Source organism: Calliphora vicina, chromosome 5 (assembly GCF_958450345.1).
Source record: "Calliphora vicina chromosome 5, idCalVici1.1, whole genome shotgun sequence".
Classification (NCBI taxonomy): Eukaryota; Metazoa; Arthropoda; class Insecta; order Diptera; family Calliphoridae; genus Calliphora; species Calliphora vicina.
In genome coordinates this window covers 7,069,362-7,092,313 of record NC_088784.1, presented here as the reverse complement: position 1 = coordinate 7,092,313, position 22,952 = coordinate 7,069,362, and the positions used below count along the sequence as shown (strand labels likewise).

At 29.1% G+C, this 22,952-nt stretch overlaps 4 protein-coding genes across 4 annotated transcripts in view; all 4 read left to right on the top strand.

Moving 5' to 3' along the window:
- CSN7 (COP9 signalosome subunit 7) overlaps positions 1-1,675 on the top strand; it is an 83,745-nt gene extending 82,070 nt beyond the window's left edge. Inside the window, exon 5 of the mRNA XM_065513620.1 lies at positions 1,248-1,675. Within this exon, the coding sequence (XP_065369692.1) occupies positions 1,248-1,270 (23 nt within the window). The 3' untranslated portion in view covers positions 1,271-1,675. The remainder of the gene's footprint in view (positions 1-1,247) is intronic.
- A 2,165-nt stretch (positions 1,676-3,840) lies between these two features.
- Positions 3,841-4,454, top strand: LOC135960976 (larval cuticle protein 2-like). The gene is made up of 2 exons (XM_065512408.1): positions 3,841-3,965; positions 4,029-4,454. Exons 1-2 carry the CDS (start codon positions 3,954-3,956, stop codon positions 4,377-4,379), a joined length of 363 nt encoding a protein of 120 aa, XP_065368480.1. The 5' UTR covers positions 3,841-3,953; the 3' UTR covers positions 4,380-4,454.
- Positions 4,455-15,993: 11,539 nt separating this feature from the next.
- LOC135962199 (larval cuticle protein 4-like) lies at positions 15,994-16,636 on the top strand. Its single transcript, XM_065513980.1, has 2 exons — positions 15,994-16,142; positions 16,207-16,636. The coding sequence occupies exons 1-2, from the start codon at positions 16,131-16,133 to the stop codon at positions 16,555-16,557; spliced, it is 363 nt and encodes a 120-aa protein (XP_065370052.1). The 5' UTR covers positions 15,994-16,130; the 3' UTR covers positions 16,558-16,636.
- Positions 16,637-21,372: 4,736 nt separating this feature from the next.
- Positions 21,373-21,940, top strand: LOC135962255 (larval cuticle protein 2-like). The gene is made up of 2 exons (XM_065514078.1): positions 21,373-21,458; positions 21,521-21,940. The coding sequence occupies exons 1-2, from the start codon at positions 21,447-21,449 to the stop codon at positions 21,869-21,871; spliced, it is 363 nt and encodes a 120-aa protein (XP_065370150.1). The 5' UTR covers positions 21,373-21,446; the 3' UTR covers positions 21,872-21,940.
- Positions 21,941-22,952: the final 1,012 nt, after the last annotated feature.

The following is a 22,952-nucleotide window of genomic DNA, read 5'->3' as shown; positions in this document are numbered from 1 at the left end:
ACTGTTTGTCCGTTTGTCTGTCTGTTGAAATCAATTTTCTGAAGATCCCAGATATCTTCCGGATCCTAAACTTCAATAATTATGTCAGACATGCTTTCGAGAAGTTTGCTATTTAAAAACAGCAATATCGGTCCACAAATAGCAGAGATATGAGGAAAAAATCAGGACAACCTCAATTTTTGACCTATATCTGGATTACTAAGTCATTAATATTGACAATATGGATATCTAATGATAGATATTTCAAAGACCTTTGCAACGACGTAGATAGTCAATGGGTCAAAATCGGGAAAAAAAATATTTTTTAACCCGAATTTTTTTTTCACCAAAAATTATTTTTTTTTAAATTTAAAAAAAAAAATTAATTTTAAAAACTTAAAAAAAAACAATTTTAAATAACAATTCGAAAAAAATTTTCCAAAAAATGGAAAAAATAACTTTAGAAAAAAAATGTTGTTTACCGAAAAATATTTAAAATTTGTATTTTGTAGTATAATTTGGTGAAGGGTATATAAGATTCGGCACAGTCGAATATAGCTCTCTTACTTGTTTTCTTTAATTTTTGAAATTTTGTTTAAAACTAATTTTAGAAATTTGAGATATACGACGAGTAGTGTAGAAGGGGGACCATCGCCATTTTTTTTTTAAAACGATAAAAAATATTCTTAAATTTGTTCTTGTTTCAAATACTTTTAATCTTGCCATCTTCTCTTATACATTTTTTGATTTTTTTTTTTAAAATATTGCTATTGGCACAAAACTTGAAACTACAAATAAAATGTACCAAATTCAAACGTAATCCAATATTGTTAAATTTGCCAGCACTTGATTTTAAAATGATCGAGAGCAATTTGGGACTTGGGATCATTAAAAATTTAAAAAGTGAAAATTGTTTAAATTTTTTTTTCTAATCTCTAATTTTCCACTCAGTCTATATTATCCCGATTAAGGGAACTTAAATGTTCCACTTGCAACTATAGAAAATCCATAGAAGATTTAACTGCATCTAATTTGCAAATTTATGTTTCAACACCCCTCACCCCCCTCAAAAAAAATGGAAGCCATTTTTTAAACAAATATTGCAAATTTTATTTTCTCCCTACCCCAGGCTACCTAAGAACTATTTATTAACTTATTCATTTTTATAGAATATATTATAACTAACTTATTTTACAATTTTCCATTTGCTTAATGATTTATTTAAACATTTTTGTTTTCTATTTTTTTTTCGTCATATTTTCTTACAGATTTATTCAAATTCAGCAAGTAAAGTTTTCACAGTCGTTCGCTTGAAACTTAAACACAGGGGTTGATTATCTCGTATACCCATCTCTAACAACAAAAACAACATCATCATTATCATCATCTTTAAAAGCAACAACAATAACAACAACAACTTCATGGGAGATAAACTAAATAATGGATTTTTATTTATAAAGTAAATCATGTATAAAAATTTATTTGAATTTCAATTTTTATAACTCTCTATATTTCCCTTTCTAATAATATTTGGTTAAGAAGAATGAGTGGGGAGAGAGATAAAGAAAGAGTAATAATACAATGAATTTCTATACATATACTTATGCACTTGTCAATGAAATTTTCAAATAAATGTCAAATTTCTTGGAAACAATAATACATAATAATAAAAAAAATCATCTTTTTTTGTAATAAATTGCATTTTGTTTGTGTATTTATCTGTTTAAATTTTTTTACAATTTTCCTTAAATGTAATTATGCCATATTCAAATATTGACCTTTAAGAATTTTTATAGAAGTAAACAATATATTTTTATACCCTACACCACGATAATGGGGAGGAGAGTACAATATATTGCATTTGTGCTAATGTTTGTAACGTCCAAAACCGATCGGCCATAAATCATTTTCTGAGTCAATTAAACACAGTCCCACCGTCTGTCTGGCTATCCATCTTTTGAGGCCAAGAAAGGTCGCAATTTTGATGATCGAGGGAGGGTCAATAAGTCCGTGGTTTTTGAATGAAACAGGTTTTAGGATAAACAAATCATTTTATTTTTCAACCTACTCTCCTACTCAAAATAGGTATTTGTTTGTAAAATGATGTCAAGTCTCTTTCCACCAATGCATTTCTTCAGGTTTAGAAACAAGAAATAGTTGCTCGGGTCTAAAGCAGAGCAATTCGTAACCTGGATTTTTGACATGGAAACTGCACATCTATGCACCCTTGCAATGTCATGATAAAAGAGAACTTTTTTTCTTGGCCAAATGCGAACGTTTTTTCAAATCCATTAAATCGATCCAATAAGTTGTCATAATATTCGCCATTGATTCTTTTACCCTTATGAAGGTAGTCAATGTGGATTGTACCGCGTGCATTCCACAAAACAGTCGACTTTATTGGCTGACAAATCCACCTTTGCATTCTTTGTTGACGATTCACCCCGAGAAATTCACTACTTTTAATACTGTTTGGTCTCTGGTTTATTGTGGTGGATCCACGTTTCGTCCACGATTACGAAACGGCTCAAAATCTCGTCTATATTGTGGTTGAATAACGCTAAATACTCCTGCGAAGTTGTCACACGATTGCCTTTGTGGTTAACTGTGAGTGGACGTGGCAACCATCCTGAGGAAAGCTTTCTCATACCCAAGTGATCATTCAAAATTTAAAACACTTTGCCATGTGAGATTCTTATCTTCCACAATCTCTCGCACTATCTATCATCGATTGTCCAACTCCCTATCGTACATTTTTTCAATTGTTTCGGGTGTAGAGACCTCAACAGGGCGTCAAGAACGTTCGGTATCTTCCGTGCTTGTATGGCCATAACGAAATTCAGTAAACCACTTTTTATGCCCTACACCACCATAGTGGGGAGGGTATTATGCGTTTGTGCAGATGTTTGTAACGCCCAAAAATATTAGTGTAACACCCACCTTAAAGTATACCGATCGACTTAGAATCACTTTCTGAGTCGATTAAACGATGTCCGTCCTTCCGTCTGTCTGGCTGTCCATGTAAACTTTGTGCGCAGAGTACAGGTCGCAATTTTGAAGATATTTCGATCAAATTTTGTACATATTATTTATTCGACCCAAGCACGAAGCCTATTGAAACTGGCTGAAATCGGTCCATTATTTCACCTAGCCCCCATACAAATGTCCTTCCGAAATTGGACTTTATCGGTCATAAATGTTTAATTTATAAATGTATCTCCACAAATTGCGCTCCAAATAATTCATGTCACCAAATTTTTAATAGAATAATGATTTGCTCATATACTTAGTGTAGTGAATTATACTGTCGGACATGACCGACTATACTTTTTACTTTTTTTTTTTTCTTTTTTGTTTGTAAATGGTGATTATATTATTGTTGTGGTTTCTAATTTTAAAGAAATCAGACACATTTTATTTTCGTAATTGCAAAATGAAAAAGAAGGAAATTCTATTTTTATTTTACTGAAAACAAATTTATTAAATTGCAAAGGGCCAGCCTACGCAATTGTTTTTTAAAGGTTGAAGGTTGCACAAGAAGTCTAAAACACCTTAATAAAATCAAATCACTGTTTATTTTGTTTTTAATGAATGAATGAATGATTAAAATTTTAAATATTTTTCATAACATGTCTGCTATAAAAATAGAACATATCACGTTTGCAGCTGATGATCCGTTAAATTGTAGACGACATCTGTTTGACGTAAATATTAAAATACCGTAATAATTATTATGCAGAATTCAAATATCTTAAAAAAATTAAATATTAACATATTTTATTTAAAAATTCATACAGGTTTAAAACTAAGTGCTACAATTTTAATGGCCTAAATTTAAAACAGGATCAGAATACACAAAAATTTCTTTTTTCTGCAAATTATTTTGAATAAAAGCCTCAATTTTGAAAGAAATCAGTATCATTTGAATTTAGAACTTTCTAGTCAATTGTAACAATCAACTCAAATCAAACAACATGTTCAAATATGTAAGTTTCCTTTAAATTCTCTTAATATTTCTTTAAATAAAATCTAATAATTTTAAATTTTAGTTGCTCATTGCCTCCTTGTTGGCCTGCGCCTATGCCGATGTCTCCGATGAATCTCATGCTGAAATCAAGGTTTTGGATTCCGATGTTCGCGCTGATGGTTTCGATTACCATTTAGAAACCTCCAATAGCATTAACAGCGGTGCCAGTGGTGATGAACATGGCAACATTCATGGTCATTATGAATACATTTCTCCCGAAGGTGAACACATCAAGGTCGAATATGTTGCCGATGAGCATGGTTATCAACCCGTTAGCAATGTCTTGCCTACACCTCCACCAGTACCAGTTGAAATTGTTAAGGCTTTGGAATACCTTCGTTCTCATCCTTCTGTTGAGGACAAACATCATTAAGTAAATTTTGTTCTTTAAATGTGTTAACGAGAAAAATGGGGTTTAAATAAAAAAAAATTTGGTTAAACCAAAAAATTATTGCTTTGTTATTTTCACAGATTGGGCTTATTTTCCTTAAAATTACACTATTTTCAAATTAAAAAAGTTGAATTTTTTATATTAAAAATCGATTTTGGGTATAAAATATGAGTGATCACATATTAAGGTAATTTTTAAGATTTAAGTTTTATTTAGTTTTATTTAGTAATAATCAATTATTGGTATAAATTAGGAATGATCACAGATTGAGCTTATTTTCCCTGAAATCGCAGTAGTTACAAATTTATTAACAATAAAGCGGTTTTGAGTTTTTTTTTACTAAAAATCGATTTTTGGTATAAAATATCAGTATCACAGATTGAGCTTATTTTCTCTAAAATCGCAGTATTTACAAAGTTATTAACGATTTAAGATATCTGAGTTTTTTTTTATACTAAAAATGTATTTTTGGTATAAAATATGAGTGATCACAGATTGAGCTTATTTTCGCTGAAATCACAGTATTTACAAAGTTATTAAAGATTTAAGATATTTGAGTTTTATCTTTGACTGAAATTCGATTTTTGGTATAAAATGTTAGTGATCACAGATTGAGCTTATTTTCGCTGAAATCACAGTATTTACAAAGTTATTAACGATTTAAGATATTTGAGTTTTATTTTTGACTGAAATTCGATTTTTTGGTATAAAATTTTAGTGATCACAGATTGAGTTTATTTTCCCTAAAATTGCTGTATTTACAAAATTCTTATCGGTTTAAGATATTTGAGTTTTTTTTAGATTAAAAATCGATTTTTGGTATCAAATATGAGTGATCACAGACAGATTTTTTCTAAAATCGCAGTTTTTACGAAGATATTTGATTTTGTATACCCTTTACCATGAGTGGCAAGGGCATATAAAGTTTGTCATTCCCTTTGTAATTTCTACATTTTTCATTTGCGACCCTACAAAGTATATATATTCTGGATCGTTCTAGATAGCGAAGTCGATATAGCCATGTCCGTCTGTATTTTGAAATCAACTTTCCGTAGCACTGTGGTTCCAAATCGAAATCTAGATCGACAAAATTATAAAAATCGGTATCTTCAGAATTTGGAAAAACATAGTTTTTTCGGAAGCTGCTCTTCTCCAATACAAATGAGTTTTTCAATTGGACATTTGGTTTTCTCGACAGAAGCGCCAGAAGTTCAAAAAATGTTGAATCATATTTTCGTTAATTATACCCTACACCACCATAGTGGGGAGGGTATTATGCGTTTGTGCAGATGTTTGTAACGCCCAAAAATATTAGTCTAACAGCCACCTTAAAGTATACCGATCGACTTAGAATCACTTTCTGAGTCGATTAAACGATGTCCGTCCGTCTGGTTGGCTGTCCATGTAAACCTTGTGCGCAGAGTACAGGTGGCAATTTTGAAGATATTTCGATCAAATTTGGTACATATTATTTTTCTTTTTATTGAAACTGGCTGAAATCGGTCCATTATTTCACCTAGCCCCCATACAAATGTCCTTCCGAAATTGGACTTTATCGGTCATAAATGTTTGTCACCAAATTCATGTCACCAAATTTTGTTACGATCGGTCCATAATTAGTCATAGCTCTCATATAGACCCGCTTCCGAAAATCACAAAATTCAACATAGTAAACTTTCATATAGACATAAATCACACGACCTAATTTCATGGTGATCGGTTCATAATTGGTCATAGCCCTCATATAAGGCCCACTTCCGAAAATCACTCAAAAATATAAATTATTGAAATTTTAAAAGAAAAATGTTTTTGCTTTTTACTTAGTGTAGGGTATTATACTTTCTTACTTGTTTTTTTTTAATATTTTACTGCTTTACTAAATAACATATATCTCAATTGTTTTACAATATAGAAATTCATATTTCAAAACATAGATAAACATTGATATAGGCTTTTATTAAATGTATATCTTATATTTATGAGCACCCGCCGAAATACTTTTTTTTTAAATTTTACGGAATGGAATTTTTAGAAATATTTTTTTGTTTTTAATTATGTTATATCTAGACCCTACTGTAACTTGAAATATAGTAAAAACTGATCTTTTTAAAAATTTAGTTTCAGAAACACATGAAAATGTATTTTTTTAATTTTTTTTATTAACGATTTTTATATATCTAGAAACCCTACTGTAACTGGAAAAAAGTTTATAGTGATCTTCCAAACATTTTTTTTGGAATCGATGACAACAATTCTATATAAAAAGAGCGCCAAATAATTTTGTCCACATATATTTTGAATTGGGGACACAGTGCGTAGCCCCCATATATATAACTTACAAACATGATTGATACATCAATATATCGGGAATTCTGCCGGCTCGGCTGCTATTTAAAATCGATAAAATCGACCCACAAAACCGGGACAATCTCGATTTTTGGCCTATTTTTAATCTATGTATATCTGGATTACTAAGTCATTAATAGAGTCAATATGGATATCTAACGATAGATATTTCAAAGTCCATTGCAACGATGCATATAATGCGATAGTAATTCGGTAAAAATTGTTAAAAAGTATTTTTAATCCGAATTTTTTTTACCAAAAAATTTTTTTCACTAATAAATTTAAAATTTCTTTTTTTTTAAATTAAAAAAAAAATTGAAGTAATTAAAAAAAAACTTCGAAAAAATTTCATTTAAAAAAAAAAAAATTTAGTAGAGGTTTTTTCAAAAAAAATTACGATTGTTAATAAGTTTGTTGTTAAATCAAAAAAATATATTTCAAGAAAATAGATTTGGATCCGTAATTAGCAAAAAATTAAAAAATTTTCAAATGCGAATAACTCATAAACTAAAAGTGATAATATATAGCTATAGTACTGTTTTTTGTAGATCTCTAGTAGATTCCATATATATAAAAATCTTTCAAATCGAATTGCGAACAGAAATTTGGCATCATTTTTAATTTTGATATAAGAGAGGTGCCCCACTTTGGGGCATTTTGGCTAAGCCCCTTTGATGTTTTAAGCCCAAACTCAAAGCTTATCAACACCTCCTCTATAGTTTATAGCTGAGTTTATTAAAATCGGGCTATTCGTGTAGAAGTAACGGGTTTATTTCCACTTATTTTTCAGTTCCCCCACTGTGCGTTATAAGCAGGGATACCAAAATATGCAAATGCATGTTTTTCCTGGATACTACACAGAGAAAACAGATTCGTGATAGCAACCGAATTTGTTTCCAATCGAATGATAGAATAGAATTTTTCAGTTCTAACAACAAAAAGTCAGTTCATAAAGAAGAATTTCAGTTGAGGCAACCAAACTTTAGTTACCCCTTCCAAAATATGGTAGCCACAACTGTAAAATTCGGTCACTAAGATAGTATCATTCGATTGGCAACAAATTCGGTTGCTATCACGAATCTGTATTCTCTGTGTATATTTACACGTTTCAGAACTATTTAAGAATTTTGGCATCGATTTGTTAGTGCATATTTTACCCTTAAATTCATATTTTTGCATATATTTGTTTTAAGAGCATATTTAGGGTTTTTCTTCCTTTGTTTAAAATTCAAAATTGAAAAATTGATTGCTTTTTTTACCCTTCACCTTCGTGAGAATATGTCATTCCGTTTGTAATTTCTACATTTTTCATTTCCGACCCTATAAAGTATATACATATATTCTGGATCCTTATAGATAGCGGAGTCGATTAAGCCATGTCCGTCTGTCTGGCCGTCTGTCTGTCTGTTGAAATCAATTTTCTGAAGACCCCAGATATCTTCGGGATCCAAATCTTCAATAATTCTGTCAGACATGCTTTCGAGAAGTTTGCTATTTAAAATCAGCAAAATCGGTCCACAAATGGCTGAGATATGAGGAAAAAACCAGGACAACCTCGATTTTTGACTTATATCTGGATTACTAAGACATTAATATAGACAATATGGATATCTAATGATAGATATTTCAAAGACATTTGCAACGACGTATATAAGACCATAGTAAGTTGGACCTACAATGGGTCAAAATCGTAAAAAAAAATTTTGAACCCGATTTTTTTTTTCACCAAAAAAAAAATTGAAAAAACAAAAAAAAAATTTTAAAAATTTAAAAAAAAAATAAAAAAAAAATTTAAACAACAATTAGAAATTTTTTTTCCAAAAAATGAAAAAAACAACTTTGGAAAAAAAATAAATTTTGTTTACCTAAAAATATTTAAAATTTTTGTTTTAAAGTATAATTTGGTGAAGGGTATATAAGATTCGGCACAGCCGAATATAGCACTCTTACTTGTTTGATATAAAATGAGCACTATTTTAATAATAGCGCCATCTAAATATCAAATTTTAGTTCTAATTCAAACTTAACCGTTCTAAGTGTTAAAGAAATATTGTCTTCAGTTGATGTCGAAAGAACATCTTCTATGTATAAAAATGTTTTCAGATCCAATAGACAACGATTTTTATTTGAAAATTTAAGTCAATATTTTGTAATTTATTGCAATAATAATCTTAATTGAAGAAGTGACTTTATATTTATATAAAATATCATAAAAAAATACCTCTCGAGGCTTTTTCATAGCTTAAGTTCCTATTTTTTTATGTTGTATTTATTTATTTTATGTTACTTTAGCTTTTTAGAAATGAATTGTATTGATTTTTTTAAATAAAAGTATATTTTTTGGTTAAAAATTATGTAAAAGAAGAGCATATTTTTTAAATTTTAAGAGTATATTTTAAAGTTTTCACTGCATATTTAAAGCGCTTAAAACGCTTTTTTAGAGCATATTTCCGGTTTCCCTGGATATAAGATATTTGACTGGTTTACTTAGGTTTCTGACAACTGAGTTAGGTCTTTGACAGTAGCGTTTCCGATCTATGTCTATTCTCTATGGTATAAACTTATTTCAAATAATGTTGTTCTCTTGTAAATTAAAAGTTTCTAGTTCAAACGCATTCTAATGATGAATGTAATAAACGTAAAATTTTAATTAAACTTAAAATAGTTTTAATTAATTACTATTAGTATTAATATAAATATTAACATGATTTTATTATGAATAGTTTATGAAAGCTACAAAAACTTTTCTAAATATATTACTAAGTATTAAAAAATGGTTTATAATATTAATATTTTAGCTGACATTATGATATTATGATATTTACCTTGTGTGTAGATTAAAGGATTTTTTTTAAATTTAATGTTTGCAAATCTTTTCTGTTTTTTGTGAAACTCGTAAGCAATTATTCACTCAAGTGTAAGTTTAGATTTTTCTATAATATTCATATTATGAAGGCAAATACTATTTGTATTTTGTATCTATGATAAAGTGAAAATATGTTGTATATTGAGATGATATCTATGTTATCTTATAACTACATGATATAAGTATTTATGCATTTCCAGGTAAAATTGCACTTTTTAACAACATAACAAAATTCACATGAATTTTTTAATATCAAAATATGCTTATTATACTAATAACATTTTTGCTTCCTAGCTATAGTTAATAAATAAAGGATGTTTTTTTTTAAGCCAGATATAACTTGAAATTATGAAAAATAACACGTGCTGAATCTTGAATACCCAACATCAATGTGTGACAATAAAATATTTTTCTGATATATGGGTCGATATAAAACGATCCTTAAAAAAGTTGTTAGAAAGATTTAGGTTCCAGGAATCCATGTCGCAAATACCATATTATCGATCTCGCTAATCAATAAAGCCACAGCTAAAAAAGTAAACACTTCACATTTCTCTTTGCTGATCAGCTGATCTTAACTTCCACTTAACATTATTCTTGTGTATTTCACAATATGTTTTATTTATTTAAGACATGTTTTAAATCTTATGATTAATTTTTATTAACCATAAATTCTAAATGGAAACACACACAAAAAAAAAGAACTCTGTCTGCCAAACTGCGCTTTATTTGGTGGTTACTATTTTGCGATCAAACCAGATTCACTTTTGCGCATGTCTATTAGAGTTTTTACTTTCTTCTATTGTTCAACCAGATTTAAAAAAACTGGTTTAAATTTAAATCTATTAGCATGTCATTTATTTATATGTCTTTTATTTTTTTCGTTTTAATTAGTCAAAAAAAATTAAACCAACAAACAAAGATGTTTAACACCATTTGACATTTTGATCATTAATTTATACACAAAAGACTTTATGGCTACAATTATGGGGTTTATGAGTAAGACAAGCTAAACTAAAATTAACACAACTACGTCAAACAGCCGTATTTGATTGAAATGATATGATATGAGAAAATAGGGTTTAAATGCAGAAACTATTTAAACTAAACAAAAAACCATGAATGAAGATATAAACAAAAATTTACATAATTTATAATATAAAACAAGATTGTTGTCATTCATTTTATAAAATCCAAATTGTTAGGTTTTTTTTCCAACAGACCCACCACACCGTTGTCAAGCATTCAGATTAATAATGATAAGAAAGAAAAAAACAATTAATAGTCGTAAATTATATTGACACCCAAATGTTTATTATTAACAATAGAGTTTTTGCTTACAAATTTAAAACAACATTGTGAAAAAAAAATGGATAAAAATAGATTTAAATTAAATCTATTTAAATGCACAATATAACCTTTAGGAAATACTATTTATTTTGGCTTGAAATAAATTAGTTAAAGTTAAGCTGAACTGCTAAGCTAATTCACAAATCCCTTACTTACATTTTATATTCGAAATTTAAAATTTTTCTACCAAAATCTCTTTATAGCTTATCCACAATTTATTGTGCTTCCCTCTAATTCATCTTCAAAATAAATGGGGGTTATATTGATTTTGTCATTCAGTTTGTAACATACCTATATTAGTATAGATATCCTGGGTCCTCATAAGATTATAAAACGATCTAGCTATGCATAGCTTTTCATTTTTGCATTTTTATTAAATATTTCTACATAACTGTAAAATTGCATTAAAAACAATTCATAAACAAAATTTTTATAGAATTTTAAAAATTAAAATTTTCAAAAAAATCTGATATTTTTGCAAAAAGTCTTCTATAAATTTTTCAATTCTTTAAAATTGTATACATTTTTGGAAAGAAAACACAATTTCCAATACTCTGATATATAATATGTATATCTTATGTTTTGCACTAGTCAAATTTGTGGACGGTTTTGTAATATATTTGTGTTCACTGCATTGCCGACTACTGCATTACCCAACATAGAAGAACACTACAAGATGAAGCTAATTAAAGGATAAGATATATATTTTATATATCAGGTTTTAGAAAATTGTGTCTTCTTTTCAAAAATCTATAAAATTTTTAAGAATTAAGAAATGTATAAAAGACTTTTTGCTAAAATAAGGGAATACAAAAAGTTAGCTGATTTTTTTGGAAAAATTTGAATATTTAAAATGCCATACAAGTTTTATTTATAAGTTGTTTTTAATGAAATTTTACAGTTATATAGAAATATTTGATCCAAATGCAAAGGTGAAAAATAAAGTTTTGATTTGTTATAGAGAAAACCACAATTCGCAAAAAAACTTTCAAAAATCCCAAAAATTTTAGTTTTTAGATTTTTGACTTTGCTGGCGCTACTGAGATCGGACCTATAAATTCCCTTTGCTAAATATTTAAGAACATATTGGAACAAACAAAAGAGTTATTAATATTTTGGAAGCAAATATGCGATTGGAGAAAATTTGGCATAAATTTGAAATTTACATAAAAAAAGGTCTAATTCGGAAGGCTCTAGACATCTAAGTTATACAAATTTTGAAAATATTTTTTTTCTATAATACTTCACAAAGTGTTTTCTTTAACAAAAATATAAACACATTATTTATTTTAATTTTATTTTATGTATAACTAAACATTATTGTATTTTTTTCAAAAAAAAATTGCTCGAAAAAGCTACTTTTTTTAAATTTTTTAATTTAAATAACTTTTGACTCAGTATTGATTTTGAAACAATTCTTTTTGTTAAATACTTATAAATTTTGTTGTTAATTATTAAATATATATTTGAAAAAAAAATCGGTAGAGATTTGGATCCTCTACTAGCCAACACTTAGACCAAGGTAGGTAAAAGAAAACTGAAATTTTTATTTTCCAATGCGAATATCCCATAAACCATAAGAAGTAAAATACATACCTACTTATAACAATGCAAATACCTTCTTGCACCAATGATGTTTTAACTCGAAAATTGTATAAATTGAGCTACAAAACATTCAATTTGATATATATCCCACTCGAATCCCACTAAACGAACAAAAAGCTCCCCAAGTAAAAGACCTAAGCTCTCTCTTTTGAAAAAAAAAAAATAATGGAAACAAATTTCAAAAAAGTTTTTGATTTTGAAAAAAAAAATTTCTAATATGTGAAGCATTTCATGTCAAGTGAACCAACTTTACAAATCGATGTCTTCCGATCGGTATGAAATTTGCACCAAGGTTCTATTGGATAGTGACTTAGACACAATTTTTCAATAAGATCGGTCTAGAACTCTCTGAGTTAAAGAGGTTCAAAGTTTGACATTTTGGTCAAGCTGGTGTTTTTTCTTATCCATGTAACTTATTATCTATTGTTCTTAGCAAAGTGTGTCCCAAATAGTTTAGATAGCTCTTTCTTGAATATTTCGAAAACAATTTTTAAAAAAAAAAATAAAAAATTTCTATATTTTTTTTTTCTGAAATCAAAAACTTGTTTGACTTTTTTTAAAAAATGGGCCCTTTTTTCTTGAAATGAAGCTTAGATATTTTCTTTGAACAAACTATTTCGTCGCTTAGTGGGATGCGAGTGGGATATCTATCAAAATAAATATTTTGTAACTCAAAACATAAAATTTTTGACTTTTTTTGCAAAATCAAAAAGTCAAGAATTTTTTTTCAAAATGGACTTTTTTAATATTTTTTTTAGCTCAAACAAAAGCTTAGATATTTTCCTTTAAGACCTATTTGGTCGCTTAATGAGATGCGAGTGGTATAGCTCCATTTCTTTAAGATATTTTTAGTCTCTTAGTTTATAACTTAAGAAATACCATTTTTAAATTTTTTTTGGCAAAATCGAAATTTTTTTCAAAATGGACCCTCTTTTAAAAATTTTTTTTAGTCAAAAGAAAGCTTAGGTCCATTTCTTTAAGATATTTTTAGTACCTTAGTGGGATGCGAGTGGGATATCTATCAAAATAAATATTTTATAACTCAAGAAATACAATTTTTTAATTTTTTTGGCAAAATCTAAATTTAATAATTTGTCATTCCGTTTCATTTGCGACTCCAAAAAAATCGAGAAAATCTGACCACGATACAACCTCGATTTTTGGCCTATTTTTGATATATATCTGGATTACCAAGTCATAATATTAGGTTATAGTAAATTGGACCGAGAATGGGTCAAAATCGGGAAAAATCTTTTTTAACCCGATTTTTTTTTTAGCAAAAAAATTTTTTGTAATACATTTTTTTAATAATAAAATTAAAAAAAAAATTTCGAAAAAAAATTAAAAATTTTTAATTTTTTTTTTGTTAAATTTTCAAAAACAATTTTGATTTTTTTTTTAAATTTTGTATTTTAAAGCATAATTTGGTGAAGAGTATATAAGATTCGGTACAGCCGAATACAGCTCCCTTACTTGTTTTTTTTTACGTTTTTTTTTTCGATATATTGAAGAAATAGCTATTTAGACTATTGGGGACCCATTTTGCTAAGAACACTAGGTAAGAAATAGATAAGAAAAACCATCTGTTTGGCCAAAATGTCAAGTTTTGACCTTAATTATACCCTTCACCATGAGTGGCAAGGGTATATATAAGTTTGTCATTCCGTTTGTAATTTCTACATTTTTCATTTGCGACCCCACAAAGTATATATATTCTGAATGGTTATAGATAGCGGAGTCGATATAGCCATGTCCGTCTGTCCGTCTGTCGGTCCACAAATGGCTGAGATATGAGGAAAAAACCAGGACAACCTCGACTTGTGACCTATTTTTTACCTATATCTGGATTACTAAGTCATTAATATAGACAATATGGATATCTAATGATAGATATTTCAAAGACCTTTGCATCGACGTAAATAAGACCATAGTAAGTTGGACCTACAATGGGTCAAAATCGGAAAAAATATTTTTTAACCCGAATTTTTTTTTCACCAAAATTTTTTTTCACAAAATATTAAAAAAAAAAAATTAAAAACTAAAAAAAAAAATTTTTAAAATTAAAAAAAAAATAAATAATAATAAAAAAATTTTAAAAAACAATTTCGAAAAAACAACTGGAAAAAAAATTTAAATTTTGTTTACCTAAAAATATTTAAAATTTGGTGAAGGGTATATAAGATCGGCACAGCCGAATATAGCTATCTTACTTGTTTTTCATAACCCCATTTATTGTTTGACATAAACAAGTTTTATATGATCCTAAATATTTCTAACAACTTTTGTGAGGATTGGTCAATAATTGTTCCTAACCCCCATATAACGCCTATATCTGAAAAATGGTGGGTATCCAAGATTCGGCACAGCCGAATATAACACTCTTTTGTCTTTATTTTACTGCTTTAATATATATTTTTTTATATATTTATCTAATTTATTCATTTTTAAACAAAAAACCAAACTGGTTGTTATATATAATTTTTTTTTGTCCAAATAAAATTATTGTTTATACTTTTTACAGTTAGATTTTTAATATTTCTTGTCTTTTTTTTATTTTGTGCAAAATATTTATATTATATTCATTCCATCATGCAGTTATGGAAATAAATTTGTACTTGAAGTTTTTTTTTATACAAAATTGCATTTATTGTTTTATATTCTTTTTTGTGTGTCTTTTTCTAAACAAAAAGAATTTAAAGTATTTGTAGTGTATTGTTATAAATAAAATGAAAATGATTTTATATGAAAATTTAAAAAACAATCATATAATAGTAGATGTGCATTTAAATTCAGGGTTCTTTGAAAATGTTAAGTAATTAAAATATGTTAAAAACAAAACATATTTTTTTTTCAAATTTAATATTGCTTTGTTATAAATATATTTAAGCAATTCAAAGCACAAAGAGTTTAATTTAAATTCAATAGCAAAAAGTACAAACTGTTTGATTTTTATGACATTTTATTAACTATAATCTTTTAACTGTTTGTGTAAATCATGTTCAAGTGTAAAATACAAAACTGAAATAATTGAGATTCACTTCTAGTATTAATCATTGTCCTGAGCAGTTTGGTATTGAAAATCAGCAAAATTCATTTACACGAAAACAAGTTATGAACCATATTAAGAGACAGACTCGAAAAAATGGCTATTTTATTAAATAGTGGTTCAGAAACATTTTATTTGTGAAGGATTTATCCGTTTAAATATTGCAATTCAAATTAAATATGTTTTTTAAATAAACTACTCAGATTTCTTAAACAAAACAGTTGGAAAACCTTAAAATCTTTAAGACAAAATTAAACACAACTAATTAGCAAAAATAAACAAATTTAAATTGCAGTTAATTCATAAATATTCATTGCGATAATTGCCCAAACAAATAAAACAAAAACAAATAAAGCCTGATTAACCACCCGAAATAAGTAAATTCGGAATTAAATCTAGTTTTAATATTCCAAGTAATTAGCAGCAGGGAAATAATTAAATCGAATAATTGTATAAAAGCCAAACAAAAATCCAAAAACAGTACAGTTTAACAAAATTTTATTAATCTGCTAAAACAAAAATGTTCAAATTAGTAAGTTAAAGAATTTTAAGGAAATAATCTAAAAACAAATAATAAAAATAAAATCTACTTGCAGTTCCTTATCACCACATTGATAGCCTTCGCTGCTGCTGTTAGCGACGATGATGTCCATGCTGAAGCCACTCTCTTGAAATCCGATGTCAGACCTGATGGTTTCGATTCTGCTTTGGAGACCACCAATCACATCCATCAAGTTGCCTCCGGTGATGAACATGGCAACATTCATGGTGACTTTGAATGGGTTTCTCCTGAAGGCGAACACATTAAGGTTTCCTATGTTGCCGATGAGAATGGCTATCAACCCAGCAGCGATTTGTTGCCCACTCCACCACCAGTACCAGAGGCCATCTTGAAGGCTATTGAGTACATCAAGGCTCATCCCCCTCACGATGAACCCCATCATTAAGTGGATGATTCATTTTTGGAAAATTTTTAATTTTTTTTTTTAACTAACAATAAATTACAATTGAAACTGAAGCAAATAATATATAAGTGTTTAAATTATAAATCAGTTTAATCAGTAGATCATAGGTGGCTAATAAATAAATAAATACTTATTCATTTATCATCACATAAGCCAGTCCTTACTTAACTACTTATAGAATGCTAATTAATAATGACTTGTCAATATGTACCAAGATTTAGCTGGGAACTGAAGTTTTTTACTTGATAATCAGGATAATTTTGTCTTATCGTTTCAAAACTTCTTAACCATTTGACGTATATGGACACCAGTGTTCTATCTCCCTTATTTACTGTATCCAAATATTTACAAACAAATTTTAATTTCTTTAGATTTTAAAAGCTAATAAATCTGTATGTTGGAACAGAGTCTGAACAACTTTTCTATAGGAAAAGCCATCAGAGTCTAAACAACTTTTCTATAGGAAAAGCCATCAGAGTCTAAACAACTTTTCTATAGGAAAAGTCATCAGAGTCTGAACAACTTTTCTATAGGAAAAGTCATCAGAGTCTGAACAACTTTTCTATAGGAAAAGTCATCAGAGTCTGAACAACTTTTCTATAGGAAAAGTCATCAGAGTCTGAACAACTTTTCTATAGGAAAAGTCATCAGAGACTGAACAACTTTTCTATAGGAAAAGTCATCAGAGACTGAACAACTTTTCTATAGGAAAAGTCATCAGAGACTGAACAACTTTTCTATAGGAAAAGTCATCAGACACTGAATAACTTTTCTATAGGAAAAGTCATCAGACTCTGAATAACTTTTCTATAGGAAAAGTCATCAGAGACTGAACAACTTTTCTATAGGAAAAGTCATCAGAGTCTGAACAACTTTTCTATAGGAAAAGTCATCAGAGACTGAACAACTTTTCTATAGGAAAAGTCATCAGAGTCTGAACAACTTTTCTATAGGAAAAGTCATCAGAGTCTGACCAACTTTTCTATAGGAAAAGTCATCAGAGTCTGACCAACTTTTCTATAGGAAAAGTCATCAGAGTCTGAACAACTTTTCTATAGGAAAAGTCATCAGAGTCTGAACAACTTTTCTATAGGAAAAGTCATCAGAGTCTGAACAACTTTTCTATAGGAAAAGTCATCAGAGTCTGAACAACTTTTCTATAGGAAAAGTCATCAGAGTCTGAACAACTTTTCTATAGGAAAAGTCATCAGAGTCTGAACAACTTTTCTATAGGAAAAGTCATCAGAGTCTGAACAACTTTTCTATAGGAAAAGTCATCAGAGTCTGAACAACTTTTCTATAGGAAAAGTCATCAGAGTCTGAACAACTTTTCTATAGGAAAAGTCATCAGAGTCTGAACAACTTTTCTATAGGAAAAGTCATCAGAGTCTGAACAACTTTTCTATAGGAAAAGTCATCAGAGTCTGAACAACTTTTCTATAGGAAAAGTCATCAGAGTCTGAACAACTTTTCTATAGGAAAAGTCATCAGAGTCTGAACAACTTTTCTATAGGAAAAGTCATCAGAGTCTGAACATCTTTTCTATAGGAAAAGTCATCAGAGTCTGAACAACTTTTCTATAGGAAAAGTCATCAGAGTCTGAACAACTTTTCTATAGGAAAAGTCATCAGAGTCTGAACAACTTTTCTATAGGAAAAGTCATCAGAGTCTGAACAACTTTTCTATAGGAAAAGTCATCAGAGTCTGAACAACTTTTCTATAGGAAAAGTCATCAGAGTCTGAACAACTTTTCTATAGGAAAAGTCATCAGAGTCTGAACAACTTTTCTATAGGAAAAGTCATCAGAGTCTGAACAACTTTTCTATAGGAAAAGTCATCAGAGTCTGAACAACTTTTCTATAGGAAAAGTCATCAGAGTCTGAACAACTTTTCTATAGGAAAAGTCATCAGAGTCTGAACAACTTTTCTATAGGAAAAGTCATCAGAGTCTGAACAACTTTTCTATAGGAAAAGTCATCAGAGTCTGAACAACTTTTCTATAGGAAAAGTCATCAGAGTCTGAACAACTTTTCTATAGGAAAAGTCATCAGAGTCTGAACAACTTTTCTATAGGAAAAGTCATCAGAGTCTGAACAACTTTTCTATAGGAAAAGTCATCAGAGTCTGAACAACTTTTCTATAGGAAAAGTCATCAGAGTCTGAACAACTTTTCTATAGGAAAAGTCATCAGAGTCTGAACAACTTTTCTATAGGAAAAGTCATCAGAGTCTGAACAACTTTTCTATAGGAAAAGTCATCAGAGTCTGAACAACTTTTCTATAGGAAAAGTCATCAGAGTCTGAACAACTTTTCTATAGGAAAAGTCATCAGAGTCTGAACAACTTTTCTATAGGAAAAGTCATCAGAGTCTGAACAACTTTTCTATAGGAAAAGTCATCAGAGTCTGAACAACTTTTCTATAGGAAAAGTCATCAGAGTCTGAACAACTTTTCTATAGGAAAAGTCATCAGAGTCTGAACAACTTTTCTATAGGAAAAGTCATCAGAGTCTGAACAACTTTTCTATAGGAAAAGTCATCAGAGTCTGAACAACTTTTCTATAGGAAAAGTCATCAGAGTCTGAACAACTTTTCTATAGGAAAAGTCATCAGAGTCTGAACAACTTTTCTATAGGAAAAGTCATCAGAGTCTGAACAACTTTTCTATAGGAAAAGTCATCAGAGTCTGAACAACTTTTCTATAGGAAAAGTCATCAGAGTCTGAACAACTTTTCTATAGGAAAAGTCATCAGAGTCTGAACAACTTTTCTATAGGAAAAGTCATCAGAGTCTGAACAACTTTTCTATAGGAAAAGTCATCAGAGTCTGAACAACATTTTTTTATAGAAAAAGCCATCAGATTCTGAAGAACTTTTTTTTAGAAAAAGTCATAACAGTCTGAACAACTTTTCATAGAAAAAGTCATCAGAGTCTGAATAACTTTTGTATATGAAAAGTCATCAGAGTCTGAACAACTTTTCTATAGGAAAAGTCATCAGAGTCTGAACAACTTTTCTATAGGAAAAGTCATCAGAGTCTGAACAACTTTTCTATAGGAAAAGTCATCAGAGTCTGAACAACTTTTCTATAGGAAAAGTCATCAGAGTCTGAACAACTTTTCTATAGGAAAAGTCATCAGAGTCTGAACAACTTTTCTATAGGAAAAGTCATCAGAGTCTGAACAACTTTTCTATAGGAAAAGTCATCAGAGTCTGAACAACTTTTCTATAGGAAAAGTCATCAGAGTCTGAACAACTTTTCTATAGGAAAAGTCATCAGAGTCTGAACAACTTTTCTATAGGAAAAGTCATCAGAGTCTGAACAACTTTTCTATAGGAAAAGTCATCAGAGTCTGAACAACTTTTCTATAGGAAAAGTCATCAGAGTCTGAACAACTTTTCTATAGGAAAAGTCATCAGAGTCTGAACAACTTTTCTATAGGAAAAGTCATCAGAGTCTGAACAACTTTTCTATAGGAAAAGTCATCAGAGTCTGAACAACTTTTCTATAGGAAAAGTCATCAGAGTCTGAACAACTTTTCTATAGGAAAAGTCATCAGAGTCTGAACAACTTTTCTATAGGAAAAGTCATCAGAGTCTGAACAACTTTTCTATAGGAAAAGTCATCAGAGTCTGAACAACTTTTCTATAGGAAAAGTCATCAGAGTCTGAACAACTTTTCTATAGGAAAAGTCATCAGAGTCTGAACAACTTTTCTATAGGAAAAGTCATCAGAGTCTGAACAACTTTTCTATAGGAAAAGTCATCAGAGTCTGAACAACTTTTCTATAGGAAAAGTCATCAGAGTCTGAACAACTTTTCTATAGGAAAAGTCATCAGAGTCTGAACAACTTTTCTATAGGAAAAGTCATCAGAGTCTGAACAACTTTTCTATAGGAAAAGTCATCAGAGTCTGAACAACTTTTCTATAGGAAAAGTCATCAGAGTCTGAACAACTTTTCTATAGGAAAAGTCATCAGAGTCTGAACAACTTTTCTATAGGAAAAGTCATCAGAGTCTGAACAACTTTTCTATAGGAAAAGTCATCAGAGTCTGAACAACATTTTTTTATAGAAAAAGCCATCAGATTCTGAAGAACTTTTTTTTAGAAAAAGTCATAACAGTCTGAACAACTTTTCATAGAAAAAGTCATCAGAGTCTGAATAACTTTTGTATATGAAAAGTCATCAGAGTCTGAACAACTTTTCTATAGGAAAAGTCATCAGAGTCTGAACAACTTTTCTATAGGAAAAGTCATCAGAGTCTGAATAACTTTTCTATAGGAAAAGTCATCAGAGTCTGAATAACTTTTCTATAGGAAAAGTCATCAGAGTCTGAATAACTTTTCTATAGGAAAAGTCATCAGAGTCTGAATAACTTTTCTATAGGAAAAGTCATCAGAGTCTGAATAACTTTTCTATAGGAAAAGTCAATGTAATGTGTATCTCTGCCTACTTGCTGATTATGTCTTGGCCAAATTACTTTGTAAATAAGTGATTTTGCTACTGATTTCAATATCTATACATCTGGAGAATAACTTATGTTTCAGCAAAGAAGTAACATAAAATCAGTCTGGCAAAAAAGTGCATCTATCTAGACCATGCAAGCAAATGTGCTCTAATAAATGCTAAAAATAAATGATTAAATAAACAAAACCTGATTAAACTTATTTGGTAATATAAATACATATATATAATCCCGAAAAAATTCCTGGATTTTATGCAAAAACCGGAAATGCAAATAAAATTAAAAATCAAGTTTTTATATACTCCACAATTAAATAATCGATAATAGAATTGAAAAAGTATAAAAACAATAAGAAATTCTACAATGAGTACAGTTTAACAAGTTTTAATAAACCTGCAATAACAAAAATGTTCAAATTCGTAAGTTGAATAAATAATTATTCTATTTGAATTGAATCTAAAACCATTTAATCTCTCTTTAGTTCCTTCTCGCCGCCTTGATCGCCTGCGCTGCCGCAGTTGATTCCGATGATGTCCATGCTGAAGCCACCCTCTTGAAATCCGATGTTAGAGCTGATGGTTTCGATTCCGTTTTGGAAACCTCCAACCACATCCATCAAGCCGCCTCCGGTGATGAACATGGCAACATTCATGGTGATTTCAACTGGATTTCTCCTGAAGGTGAACACGTTGATATCAAATATGTTGCTGATGAACACGGTTACCAACCCGTCGGTGATGTTTTGCCCACACCTCATCCCATCCCAGAAGCCATCTTGAAGGCTATTGCCTACATCCAAGCTCATCCCCAAAAGGAAGAATCTCATCATTAAGTTTTGTTAAAAACTAATAAAACGTTGGTTAAACTGACAATAAAGAGCATTTGATAAAAAAAATCTAAATATTTGGCTATAATTATTTTTAGTTAAAAATTTATAGGCATTATTTCAGAAACAATCTAAGTTTGTTATAAATTTTTGTGATTATTATATTTATGCACAATTTGGCAATAACTTTATATTCATGATCTTCCTGTACAACTTGGGAATAGATAAAACAATTTTTTATTGATCCATCCCCTTCTGGAAACTGTTGCTAAAATAACCAATTATAGAAGTGCTTTATTAGAAAGGTCTTTAAGCTATTACATATTATGCTAGAAATCTCATTTATATTTTAGTTCTTTGTGTTTAACAGACAAATTTAGTTGTAATTAATCGCTGGTCATTATTGGTTTTGCTTTAATGAAAGTTTAAACTTGTGAACAACGTTATAATGTTTAGAAAATTTCTAACTGGCTTGCTATCGCAAATTATTAACTACTTTTAGTCCATTGCCAATTTCTCCTATAACATGATTTGTAATATAAAATCTTGGGGTCTTCATCTAACAATTCTCAAATCATTGATCTTCGAATATTGTCAACATCTACGAGATGTTAAAATACATTGGATTCATACAATTTGTTACATTTTATCAAGTAAAGTTCAAATGTAATTACTATATAATCTTAAGTTTACAATAATGAGAACATTATAAAACAAGATCGGATCAATTTCCTCAGAAAAGTGAAATGTGATCAGAGGCAAAATATGTTGGAAAATCTAAAATGTGTATTTAACATTTAGATAATCAGATCATATTTTCGAAATTTGAATAATTCAGATGTTATAGACAAACATTATTAATAAAAACATATTTTATTAATAATGTTCTGTCTTAGGCAAACTTTAAACGACTTCACTTTTAAGCTAATTTCAGCAATTGAGAAGCATTTAAAACATACGAAACGTTTTTCCTTTTAACTACCTTCAACAATAAAAAATCTTGTAGCTCTTAACAATATAGCCAAATCAACAATAGTTTCCATTTACGAAACATAGATAGAAGGCCACATAAATGCTAAGAAAATAT